At 46.9% G+C, this 13,177-nt stretch overlaps 1 protein-coding gene across 2 annotated transcripts in view; it reads left to right on the top strand.

The window, feature by feature from the left end:
- STAG3 (STAG3 cohesin complex component) overlaps positions 1 to 13,177 on the top strand; it is a 61,557-nt gene that overhangs the window by 3,085 nt on the left and 45,295 nt on the right. For both annotated transcript variants that reach the window (XM_075206487.1, XM_075206488.1), the window contains exons 2-8: positions 1,306 to 1,488; positions 2,274 to 2,382; positions 3,538 to 3,618; positions 3,719 to 3,815; positions 4,249 to 4,322; positions 4,455 to 4,659; positions 5,871 to 6,022. In XM_075206487.1, coding sequence (XP_075062588.1) covers positions 1,322 to 1,488; positions 2,274 to 2,382; positions 3,538 to 3,618; positions 3,719 to 3,815; positions 4,249 to 4,322; positions 4,455 to 4,659; positions 5,871 to 6,022 — 885 coding nt within the window. In that variant the 5' untranslated portion in view covers positions 1,306 to 1,321. The remainder of the gene's footprint in view (positions 1 to 1,305; positions 1,489 to 2,273; positions 2,383 to 3,537; positions 3,619 to 3,718; positions 3,816 to 4,248; positions 4,323 to 4,454; positions 4,660 to 5,870; positions 6,023 to 13,177) is intronic.

Below are 13,177 nucleotides of genomic sequence, written 5' to 3'. Positions count from 1 at the left end.
TCATGTATTACTCTATATCGGTATTCTGTATGTAGTATATACTCTAAATTATTATTAGTGATCTCCCCAGCACCTGTTTCCCGGTTGCTCCACCCGGCTGGTTTTATTTTCCACCCAGCTCTTGGAGCCCAACAGAGTCCTATTATAATAGAAGAAACAATGGTTTATTCTATTATAACAGGCACTGTGTGAGCACTGCAGCCAGCAGTGAGTGTTAGATCACTGACCACCAGTCTGACCAGTCCTAGCAGGTGTGGGCAATATCCTCCAACAGTTTTCAATATTATTGTAAAGTACTACACTGCTCCCACCTGGGCTACTCCTTAATGCCACCCGACTGGCAAATTTTTCTGGGGCTAACACTGATTATCCTTTATTTATAGGGTGCCACAAGATTTCCACAGTGCCGTACATATTACAAACAGTAGACCATACATGGTAAAACAGTACAGAACATTAAACAAATAATACCAAGGGGTAAATGTATCAATGACCGGATTCTTCAACTCCGGCGAGATCGGCGTCTTCAGCGCTTAAATTTAAAGCGGCGCTGATTTGAAAAGGGAAACTTCCCTTTACAGGGCAGCGCCGCTTTAAATTTAAGCGCTGAAGACGCTGATCTCGCCGGAGTTGAAGAATCCGGTCATTGATACATTTACCCCCAAGACTCCAAAAGCTCCAAGAATAGCTAGTACAGTGAGGCTGGAGCAGAAGAATAGGTATAGACATTAGAGCTTATAGCCTAAAGTGAGGGCAAACAGCTGACGTAGGAGCAGGCGCAAACAGGGAGAGGAAGGTGAGGAGAGCGAGCATGGAGGGAGGGTTAGGCGGGCGGCTGCTAGTCTTTGAGGAACAGGTGAGTTTTTAGTGCCTGCTGAAGGAGCACAGATTAGGGGACAGTCGGATGGAGAGTGAGAGGTCCTTCCAGTGTAGGGGGGCAGCCCTGGAGAAATCTTGAATTTTGGAGTTGGATGGGGTGATCCGCTATATACCCTATATATATTATATGCAATGTATCATGTATATAACCTATATCCTGTACATGGTGTATGTACAGTATACCGTATATCCTGTATGTCTTTTGTAGCTTGTATGTATATTTATTCCCCTTTATTTTTTGGGGAATAATGCTTAACCACTGGGAAATTGAAGATGGTCTTTTGGTTGAATGAGCCTTCTGTGCCTATAGTTGTTTACCTCTGAACACTAGTTATGTTATTGGCTCCAACCAAGGTCATGGCTCTCCGCCTCTTTACCTACAACCTAAACCAGTATTAGAAAGAAACTTGGGTATGTCACCTACAGCTCCTCGGGCACAGAAATGTCGTCTCGTGTCAGCCGTAGCTCTTCGTTGGAGACCTCTTCTCATCTCGCAAGTGTTTCCTCCTCCCCATCGTCATCTCAATGCAATACCAGGAGCTTCTCTGCCAAATCGCCGAGCATGAAAGAAGGAACACCCAGTGCCAGAATAGATCCAGAAAGCCACACGTGAATATATTTATTGCTCGTCTTGGCATACTACACTAACCAATGTCATTTCAATGTCATACAACATGTATTGGTGGTAAAATTGTGAGCGCATGTTTCTGTGAACACCTAAAGAGATTGTCGCCAGGTTCTGACATGTCATTACCCTATTCCCTATCTGCTATGTGGTGAGGTCATTATTTCACAGCCCCTCGACTACAACTCGAGCTGGTCCTGCTATTGCATCAGGACCAGCAAACTATGGTTTTGATAAGTGGCCAAGTTCCCTTCACACCTACTTGCACTAAACTGCTCGGTTTAACCCACTATTATATGGGGACCAGCTATTTTGGAGATCCCTACACATTCTAGAATGTACTAGATAATTGATAGCTAGAATCTGATTGGTTGCTATGGGCAACACATCCACTTTTCCTTTTCGTAAGGTTTGATAAATCTACCCCTGAATCTCTTGTGACGCTCGCTGGCCCCCCATTATTACAAATAAATACTTCTGCTTATTTCCTCTATAAATATACCAAATCGCGTTCTAAAAGGTATACATATTTAGTATTTTTCTGCTTGTAAAAAATATCTAATTCAGGTTATTATTATCTTTTATTTATAAGGCGCACAAAAGGTCTGCAGTGCCTTACATGCAGAGGCTTTAGCTGTAGAAATGACATAACATTATAACCTTTAGTGGACTTCACACTTCTCCATAAATGCCTCTTCTGTGAAGTTTTAGAAAGTGTTTTTGTTTTTTGTTTTTTTTACTCTTGTGGATTCTTCTGAATATATTTCAGGGATTCGGACAGTCCCGCAGAGTTTTCTGATGATGACGGAAGTGACTTTGAATATACTTTGAAGAAAAAACCCAAGAGAGCTGGCAAACCTTTCCAGAAACTGATCAAAGTACGTGTCACTTGTGACCTTCCATTAGCTGGTCCAGCAACTATCGGGTTGTATACTGTAATAAATAAAGTCACCCCTGCCATAAGGTATAATACATTATGATTTATACCTATCCAGCTATTGCAGAGAGATGATTGATCGGTGCTCATAACCCAGCATGCATGGAAATCTTTTGACGGGTTTGCTGGCCTGTATTTCAAAGCAGCTCTTCTGGAGTGTAACACTATATATATATATATATATATGTGTACACTGCAGGAGGAGGGACAGTCTCATAGCTCCCTTCTGTCCTGTCACCCTGCAGGAGGAGGGACAGGCTCATACCTCCCTTCTGTCTGTGTCACCCTGCAGGGGGATTGACAGACTCATAGCTCCCTATTGTCTGTGTCACCCTGCAGGGGGAGAGACAGACTCATAGCTCCCTTCTGTCTGTGTCACCCTGCAGGAAGAGGGACAGACTCATAGCTCCCTTCTGTCTGTGTCACCCTGCAGGGGGAGGGACAGTCTCATAGCTCCCTTCTGTCTTGTCACCCTGCAGGAGGAGGGACAGGCTCATACCTCCCTTCTGTCTGTGTCACCCTGCAGGGGGATTGACAGACTCATAGCTCCCTTCTGTCTGTGTCACCCTGCAGGGGGATTGACAGACTCATAGCTCCCTTCTGTCTGTGTCACCCTGCAGGGGGAGGGACAGACTCATAGCTCCCTTCTGTCTGTGTCACCCTGCAGGAAGAGGGAGAGACTCATAGCTCCCTTCTGTCTGTGTCACCCTGCAGGAAGAGGGACAGACTCATAGCTCCCTTCTGTCTGTGTCACTGTGTCACCCTGCAGGGGGAGGGACAGACTCATAGCTCCCTTCTGTCTGTGTCACACTGCAGGGGGAGGGACAGACTCATAGCTCCCTTCTGTCTGTGTCACCCTGCAGGGGGAGGGACAGACTCATAGCTCCCTTCTGTCTGTGTCACCCTGCAGGGGGAGGGACAGACTTGGTCACCTTTAGTATATGCCGCTGTCTGTAGTGGGAGAGACAGAACCAATTGTCTATTTCATTATATGGTTAATGACTAACTTGCCACAACCTTCTGCTTGCCATGAGATACCTTCCCTCCTTACACTTTTACCTTTTACCTTCAAGCTCCATATTCACCTTTCTTTTAGGCCATGAAGAGAGGCAGGTGGGACGTGAGGGGCGGCGAGGACCTCTTTAATGCCATCAAACTGGGGAAAAGTGCCATGCAGGTGAGGAGCCGCTCGTCTGACACTTCTGCCATGTACTGTTGTCTCCTGCAGTTCCACATGTGACGATATGTGTATATCGCTGTGCCGTGTATTCATACAGGTACTCGTAGATGATTGGTTGGACAGTTACAAAGACAATTGTGAACCTGCCCTTCTGGAGCTGATTAACTTTTTCATCCAAGCATGCGGATGTAAAGGTGAGATCGGGGACAGTTCACAGTTCCTTTGCCAGTAGATATCCAGCGGGGCAAGCTGGGTCTTGTAGTCCCACACAGCATTTGGCGGCTGTGAGGATGTGAGCAGTTCGGTTTTTTTAGAAAATTTATCAAGGTCTGGGGGAGGGTAACAAAGGAGAAATATCCAAGGGTCCTTCACAACAGGAGCCTCAAATAGAGTATTGATAAAGCCATAACTGGGCAAGTCCACCAGATGTGTAGCACTGATCCCCTGTGGCCACAACCCTGCCAACAGTCAGGGCAATTTGTGTTTTTTAATGTGCCCCATGATGGAGAATCTCTGTGGAACCAAAATATAGACAGCTTTGCTGCGTTCCACCTGCCTACAATCACGTGATATAAATTTGTGTAATAAATTTCTTGTAGCTTATCCCACCTCTCCTCGTCTTTCCAGGTGTGGTGACCCAGGAGATGACGGCGATGCAGAATGCAGACATAATCAGGAAAATGACGGAGGACTTTGATGAGGTCAGAAAAAAACTAATATTTTTTTTTTGGCTTTCTGGATTGTATTAAAGGAGAGAGTCCCCCCCCCCCCCCACAGTGTCCAGTGTTTCTTTTTCCACCTGTTTTAATGTCTTGTCTAATCACCATCTGCAGGACTCCAGGGACTACCCTCTGTCACTCAGTACTCAGCCCTGGAAGAAATTCCGCCTGAATTTTGGGGAGTTTCTGCTAACCCTGGTTAGCAGTTGCCAATATACTGTTATGTTTGATGATATTCTCATGGACACTGTCATCTCCCTGCTCGCCGGACTGTCTGACTCGCAGGTGCGAGCCTTCCGCCATACCGGCACCTTTGCAGGTGAGAACTCTTCAGTTACACTAGCGCATTCACTGCTCCTCATACTACCACTCATACCAGTGATACTTAACATAATACCATAATATATTCTTACCTGTTCGACTTGGTTTAGAGCTCTCTCATAGAGCATTGTCAACACTGGAATTATCTGTATACCAATATTATATTAAGGGATTCACAAGGCCCATAATTCTGTTCCGAAGTTTTCCTTTATTTGATTTCAGCAGATTTACTTACTGTCATTATACCGGGCATCCTCGGGCTACCTACCTGCACTCTCTCAACATATTTTCATACACAGACTATTCGAGTAAAGAATATATATTATATTAAACCTTTTTGCTCTAGCCGAGCTATAGCCCTTTTTAGATACAAGTATTCAATTACTCTACAAAATTGCAACTTACATAAAAGGTACAACATAAATGCATACATACCATCGAGCCAATCTGTGTATTATTTCTGGGAGCATTAACTGTTTGTACAACATAGTAATCATAGACAGTTGTTCTCTAGGACTAACAGATGGGGGACTCCGCGGACCATTGTATATAGAGCCTGCTACCTCCCTTCTATAAACCCACCTCCTCCAGACGGAAATCCTCAGTTTTTTTCAGCAGTACCCAACGGAGTTGAGCACTTTTTAGTTATCTTAGTTTGTAGTTCTTTATTTTTTTGCCTGCATTTACATTAGTTGTAGCGGCGTTCACTCGGTGAATGCCACGGATACAGACAGTGAGAGTGCCTTTCTGCGTTTTAGGGGCAGCTTTGGAACGTCCCCATGGTCCGCATTGTCCCTCAACTTTTGGTGCTTGAGAAAAGAAGATTTTACCATAAAATCTATTTCCTCAAACACATTTGGGGTACACTGCACTTCCACCCTTTTGTTGTTTCTGACACTTCGTTGTGTGTTCTGTTGGTTGAGTTTCGCCCTGTCTTGCGACTTGGTTAGTTAAATAAACTGAGGATTTCCGGCCAGAGTGGGGGGCGTAGATGGGAGGTACTTATATAGCTTGCGTTGACTCCACAGCGCCCTCTATAGCCCATGGTCCGCATTGTCCCCCAACTGTGTTTAAAGAAATAGATTTTTACGGTAAGTACGAAAATCTTTTTTACTGATCTCTGTATTTCACAAAGCAGGAAACTGACACACCCATTATGTGGATGAACCTGGCGAGAGGGACCTCAGTTACGTTTTCTTTCTTCTCTAGCGATGAAGCTGATGACCGGATTAGTGAAAGCGGCGAAGGAACTGAGTCTTCACCTTGACACAAGCCAGCGTCAGTTTAATGCGGAACGATCAAAAAGCCCCGAAAAAAGAGCGCCGGAGAGACTGGAGACGCTGCTGGAGAAAATAAGAGAGGTGATTGATATAAGTAAAGATAACCCATTATATAATGGTCTCGCAGCATGCTTAGTAGAGTGCACACGGTTTCCTGCTGCTATGATAACACAGGGCTGTCCGACTAGTTGGGATAGTCCTCACTAACTCAATAATCCGGTAAATGGAGGAAAGACTTTTATTTATATTATTTTCATGCCTTTCTTTATAACTTGCTCATTAAAATTTCTTGTCGGTAACAATATAAAGAACACTTTACGTTGTACGATAGTTGCAGTACAGTTTAATAAGTCTGTGGTTATGACAATAAGGAAGATATATTACAGTTCTTTAAGGAGAGACGCTTGTGATTTCCACCTTATATTGGTGACGTGCTGTTAGTACTTAAAGTGACAATTTGACTGTATAACCACAATTTTTTACTGTATTACAACTTCCTTCCCACCATAATACCCTCTTGGTCATCTCAGGTTTAATTCTCTAATTACGACATGGAGGGACAGCTTCCCACCCCATTCCCCTAAAAGCCCGCCTCTATTGCTTGAGTGCTTTACCCCCACCTCTATCCCTGGCTTCAGCCATGCCCTTCGTCATCAAGTGTTAGGAGGGATTGGACACCTTTGCTCACCCATGCGGCACTGTCCAGAGACCCGGTCTCGTTGGAGGTGACTTGTTTTGATTGATGACATGCAGTGCATTAATTCTGAACAGCTGAAACCCATTTCCAGACAGTATCCGCCAGGAATAGCGTGCGTGATTCATTGTAAAGGACATTAAGGAGCAGTAGTTTACAAGGGGCGACCTCTGAAGACTGCCGCTTCAAGGGTGCAGGACAAATAGTCTCCTGTAGACGTGATGCTGCCGGTCAATAGCTGGAACGATTGGACTTCAGCAGCTGCTCCTGTGCAGTCACCGTGTCTTTCAGTGCCACAGATTCTTATGCTTGCTATAGCCTGTGTCCATTGCCAGTAGACTTCATCTGCTTCTCTGTGGCAATGCAATACCCTAAGGGAAGGAAAAGATTCAAGTGCTAAATGGTTCATTTCAAATTAATATTTCTCTTTCATCCAGTCTGGGGGACACTGCTTACCATGGGTTGTGGAGGGGAGCTTGTGGAGTTGGCACCTAACTAGTTAAGTTTTAGTACTCCGACAGACCCCTCCCCTCTACAGTCCCCCTGCCCTCTCTTGTTCAGTTTTTTTTAGGTGCCCTGGAGTTGGGCAGTGTTTTTTAGTTCTAGAGTAAATTTAACAAATTTTATTTCATTTTATTTTATTCTTGTGTTTTTTTACAGGTGGTAGCGCTGGAGTGTGTTCTACTATAGAGAACACACTTGCAGCTTAGCAGCGCAGGCATTTTCCCTGTCAGAGGAGAGCCAACGGCTCTTACTGGCAGGGACTGGAAGATTGATGCCTGATTGAGGAGTCACAAGCGGTCTCAGGGACTGCTGTCACGCCTCCTCGATAACCGGCGCTGCCCTTACAGGCATAGAGTGCCGGTTATCGGATTCTAAGGAAGCCGGCGGCCATTTTATTTTTTTATGCCATTCGGCGCTACGGAGAGGAGAAGGATGGGGGCTATACCACGATCCCCCCCTCATACATAGGAGGGGGGCGTCGGGTATCTTCGCTGCGGAGACCTCTGTACTAGAGGTCTACACTATCTGCCACGCTCCATACTTTTTTCCTTTTTGGAGATTACAGCTGCAGAGACAGCAATGGCTGAAGGGGGGGAGCTAAAGCATAGAGTTCCCCCCTCCTTCCAGAGAGAGATGGTCTATCCCAGTCTTCTGGCGCCAAGAGAAGCCCCGGAAGAGAGAACAGAGCTGAGGGAGCAGGCACAGGACACTGCTGTTGGACTTCTCCCCTTTGTGGCCCCTGGGCTAAGTATCAGCTTCTTTAAACACATATATCGTTTTTTTCTGTGTCAAAAAAGTGGGCTAGTAAGGTTTACATTATAGTCTCCTACTTGCTTACATAAATATTGTGTTTAACCATTACAAGTTCAACTTTTATTATATAGATTAGTTGATTACTTGTTATTTAACTCTGTTTCTCTGCATACATTATTCTCTCTCTCTCTCGATCTCTGTTTACCCAGCTAGATTAACAATTTAGTCTGTGCTTGGTGTGCCTTCCTTTATAAGAATGACAGTTAAGGGAAAGGGCCCTATAGCAAAATATTTCACATGTTCAAAATGTCATGTAAAATTACCTTGTGGGCAAAAGGACCCTTTGGCGCTCTGTTCTGCCTGCGAAGCAGGGGCTCCCCTGCGCAAACCCAGCAGTCTTCAGCCCCACTGACGGAGGAGCCGGCCTGGGTGGCCTCCCTGACACAGTCGGTTTCCTCGCTAGCTCAGATGGTTTTACAATCTAACCAATTGCTATCTAATATGGCTACCTCAGTGACTAATGATAATAGTACTCAGCTGGGCCTCCCTGTTACCACAGGGTCCATTGGAACGTCTTTACCAGGACATTCCTCTTCTCTTTCAGACCAAGCCCCTATCCCCACAGAAGCGGCATGGTCTACAGCTTTCCTTAAGGGTTTGAATAAACTAAACCAGTTGCCTGAGTCCCCAAACATCCCGTCTACTAAAAGAAAGAGACCTAGATCTGATAATCCCATTAGGGTCCTTTCAGATTCTGAGGAATCTTCTGAGGATGAGGGGGCAGATTATTCCGATTCTGACCAGGTTCAATCTTCGGAACAGGAGGGAAATTCAAAAAGCCAATTTATTAATGATTTGGTCTTGGCGGCTAGGCAGGCGTTGGACCTCCCAGAACCGGAGGATCCTTGAAGTCTCTTTAAGAAGGCCAATAGGAAGGCTAACCGTTTCCCCCCTTCTGTAGAACTTAAAGACATTGCAGAAGGAGCATGGAAACAACCTGAAAAAAGGTTCTCTGTTCCCAGAAGGTTCTCCTCCCTGTATCCCTTACAGGAGGAAGATGTTGTTCGCTGGGAGAGTATTCCCAAAGTGGATGTTCCCATAGCCCGATTGGCAAAACACACCTTACTTCCAGCTCCTGGTTCGGCGTCCCTTCCGGATGCCAATGACCGAAAGGTTGAATCCCAGCTGAAGTCTATCTTTGCGGCTGCGGGTTCTTCTTTTAGACCCACTTTTTCTTCAGCTTGGGTTGCTAGAGCCATGGAAGTATGGGCAGACCAGCTAGCAGAGGCCTTACAGGACTCTGATTTACTCCACCTGGCTTTGCACTTGAAGGAGGCATCGGGGTACATTTATGAGGCGGCCCAAAACTCAGCGGCCGTCTCCTCTTCTATTCAGGCGGCTTCTATTTCAGCTAGAAGGACGCTATGGCTGAAATCCTGGGAAGGTGATGCGGAATCAAAAAAGTCCGTTGAAACTATTCCTTTTTCAGCAGCAGGCTTGTTCGGTCCGGAATTAGATACTTTGATCTCCCAGGCAACGGGGCAAAAGCACTTCCTTGCCGGTATTCCCTGGTAGGAGCCGGAACCCCCGGGTCAGCCCTTTCAGGGGACCTCCTTGTCCAGAGGACAGTCATTTAGGGGTAAACAGCCTAATGCTCGAGGCTCCTCTTCTAGAGGGAGATCCTCGTTTACGGCCAGGCCTCCAAGACCCAGGAGAAGCCTGCGTCCTGACGACCACTCGGTTCTCCTGGAGGGGATGCTAGTGGGAGGTCGTCTGTCTTTGTTTCTGAAACAGTGGGCAGCGTCCTCCCAAGACTCTTGGATTCGGGGCATTATATCAAGGGGTTACAGGATAGACCTGCTGGGCCCCATGCCTCATCGTTTCTTCGTAACCCCTCTACCCCGAGATCCAACAAGAAGACAGGCAATACAGGGTTGTGTCGCCTCTCTTCTTTCTCAGAAAGTTATCTGCAGGGTCCCAGACTACCAAAAGGGACAGGGGTTTTATTCAAACCTGTTCCTTGTCAAGAAGCCGGACGGCTCCTTCCGACCCATCTTAAACCTAAAGGGCCTCAATGTACACTTAAAAGTCGACAGATTTCGGATGGAATCTCTGAGGTCGGTAATAAACGGTTTGGAGAAGGATCAATTTATGGCTTCCATAGACATAAAAGATGCATACCTCCACGTTCCCATTTGGAGGGACCATCAGTCCCTCCTCAGATTCACTGTGGGACCCTCCCATTATCAGTTTCGGGCCCTCCCCTTCGGCCTCTCCACGGTGCCGAGGGTTTTCACGAAAATCATGTCGGTGATGGCAGCGCGTCTTCACCTTCTGGGAGTTCAAGTCGTGCCTTATCTGGACGACCTGCTCATCAAATCCTCCTCAGAGAATTGTTTGCGTTATCACTTGTCCCTTGCCTTGGCGGTTCTCAAGGACCACGGATGGCTGATCAACTTAAAGAAGTCTCAGATGGTTCCGTGTCAACGCATGGTTTTCCTGGGTCTCATCATGGACACCAGCCAGCAGAAGGTGTTCCTGCCTGTCGAAAAGGCTGCTTCAATTCAAAGCATAACAACCCAGGTCTTGTCTTCTCCCAGCCCCTCAATCCACTTGTGCATGCGGCTGCTGGGAAAGATGGTGGCCTCCTTCGAGACCATTCCCTTTGGTCGAGCTCACTCGTTGTTTTCAGTGGGATTTGTTGACGAAGTGGTCAGGATCCCACCTACGCCTAGACGTCCAGAAAATCTCTCTATCCCCGAGGACGAGAGAATCACTCCAGTGGTGGCTGATTCAGGATCACATGACAGTGGGCAGATCCTTCTCTCCGTGGTCATGGGTCATAGCCACGACAGACGCCAGCCTGAAAGGTTGGGGGGCGGTAATCCTACACCTCCGGCTTCAAGGCCTTTGGTCGGTTCATGAATCGACCCTATCCATAAATGTGTTTGAACTGAAGGCTATTCTTTTGGCCCTCAGAGGAGGCCAATCCCTCCTCCAGGGCCACCCTGTCAGGGTTCAGTCCGACAATGCCACGGCTGTGGCATATATCAACAGACAGGGAGGAACCAGGAGTGCAGCGGCAATGAAAATTGCAGCCCAGATTTTGACTTGGGCAGAACTTTATGTTCCAGCAATATCGGCAGTATTCATTCCAGGAATACACAATTGGGAAGCCGACTATCTAAGTCGCAACCAGATGATGCCGGGGGAATGGTCGCTCCATCCGGAAGTCTTTCAGTCCCTAGTACAGAGGTGGGGTCTTTCGGACATAGATCTCATGGCCTCCAGACACAACAGGAAGGTCCTCAGGTTTTGCGCAAGGACAAGAGACCCCTTAGCGGTGGCAGTGGACGTCATGACTATGCCATGGGAGTTCAGGATGGGATACCTGTTTCCTCCAATCCCCATGCTTCCTCGCGTTCTCAGACGAGTAAGGTAGGGAGGTCTGCCAGTAATTTTAGTAGCTCCCTCATGGCCGCGCCGAGTCTGGTACTCCATGGTGGAAGGACCGGAGGTCCGTTTCCCATCCCGAGACGACCTTCTTCTGCAGGGTCCCTTCCGTCACCAGAATTTACCTCAGCTCAGTTTAACGGCATGGCTGTTGAAGCCAGCCTCTGGAGGGCTAGAGGTTTTTCCCCCAGGGTGGTAAATACCATGATGCGAGCTAGGAAGCCAGTTTCAGCTCGCATCTATCACCGGATTTGGAGAGCTTACATTAGATGGTGCGAAAATAGGACTTGCCACTCGTCCTACTTTCGCCTCACTCGCTTGTTAGCTTTCCTTCATCATGGCCTGGAAGCAGGTCTCCGGTTAGGTTCCCTAAAGGTCCAGGTATCGGCACTTTCAGTATTTTTTCATATGAAATTAGCCGATTTGCCAGATATTAGGACTTTTCTCCAGGGAGTCTTGCATATTCAGCCTCCCTATGTTCCGCCTACAGCACCATGGGATCTTAACCTGCTACTGGAAATGCTTAAAGGGCCCCCCTTTGAGCCGTTGCGTGTGGCAGAATTAAAGTGGTTGACCTGGAAGGTCCTTTTTCTTTTGGCTATCGCATCTGCTCGAAGAGTTTCGGAATTAGGAGCCTTGTCTTGTCGGGAACCATATTTGATTTTCCACAAGGACAGAGCGGTGTTAAGAACCCTTCCTTCTTTCGTTCCAAAGGTAGTTTCGGCTTTCCACCTTAACCAGGAAATTGTAGTTCCGGTTTTTTCATCTACTTCCCAGTCGGATCACCAGTCTATGGAAAAGTTAGATGTGGTTAGGGCTCTCCGCATCTATGTCAAAAGAACTTCTCAAATTAGACGTACGGATTCCTTGTTTGTTCTTTATGACGCTAATAAGAGAGGCTGGCCAGCCTCAAAACAGTCCATCGCAAGATGGATTACGGCAACCATTAGGCAAGCTTACATAAAGGCTAACCGTCCTGTGCCGGAGAGACTTACAGCCCATTCCACCAGATCGGTAGGGGCGTCGTGGGCAGCGAGAAATGGGGCTTCTGCGGACCAGCTTTGCAGAGCAGCCACCTGGTCCTCTGTCCACACATTTACAAAGTTCTACCAATTTAATGTATTTGCATCTGCGGATGCAAATTTCGCTCGTAATGCTTTGCGAGCAAGATTTTCAGAGTAGTCCCACCCTTAGGGGGCTGCTTTAGAACGTCCCCATGGTAAGCAGTGTCCCCCAGACTGGATGAAAGAGAAAAGAGGATTTATGTACTTACGTTAAATCCGTTTCTCTGATTCCGTCTGGGGGACACTGCGATCCCTCCCTTCTGCTGTTCTTCTGTGTGCTCTTGTTTGACTGGCCTTTATCCTCGGGCTTTTTAATAAACTGAACAAGAGAGGGCAGGGGGATTGTAGAGGGGAGGGGTCTGACGGCAGTACTAAAACTTAACTAGTTAGGTGCCAACTCCACAAGCTCCCCTCCACAACCCATGGTAAGCAGTGTCCCCCAGACGGAATCAGAGAAACGGATTTAACGTAAGTACATAAATCCTCTTTTTCCATTATAAATGGTGCTGCACTTGCATTAATAGACCGCTGAGGCAATAGCCCCTCCGACTTCCCCGACCCTAGCCTGCCCTGACTGTTTAATTAGTCAGGGGTCAGGCTAAGAATTTCCCCACTATCATGGAACAGAATGCAGGATAGCCTGTGGAGTTTAGAGTGTTAGTATTTACCTGAAAGATATACTTTCACCACCACATACAGATGAAGTGAATAGAGCGATGCCATGTTTTGAGGCAATGTATTTTCTCCACATTGTCTTGCACTGAGTTG

Source organism: Mixophyes fleayi, chromosome 4 (genome assembly GCF_038048845.1).
Source record: "Mixophyes fleayi isolate aMixFle1 chromosome 4, aMixFle1.hap1, whole genome shotgun sequence".
Taxonomy (NCBI): domain Eukaryota; kingdom Metazoa; phylum Chordata; class Amphibia; order Anura; family Limnodynastidae; genus Mixophyes; species Mixophyes fleayi.
This window is presented reverse-complemented; position numbering and strand designations above follow the sequence as displayed.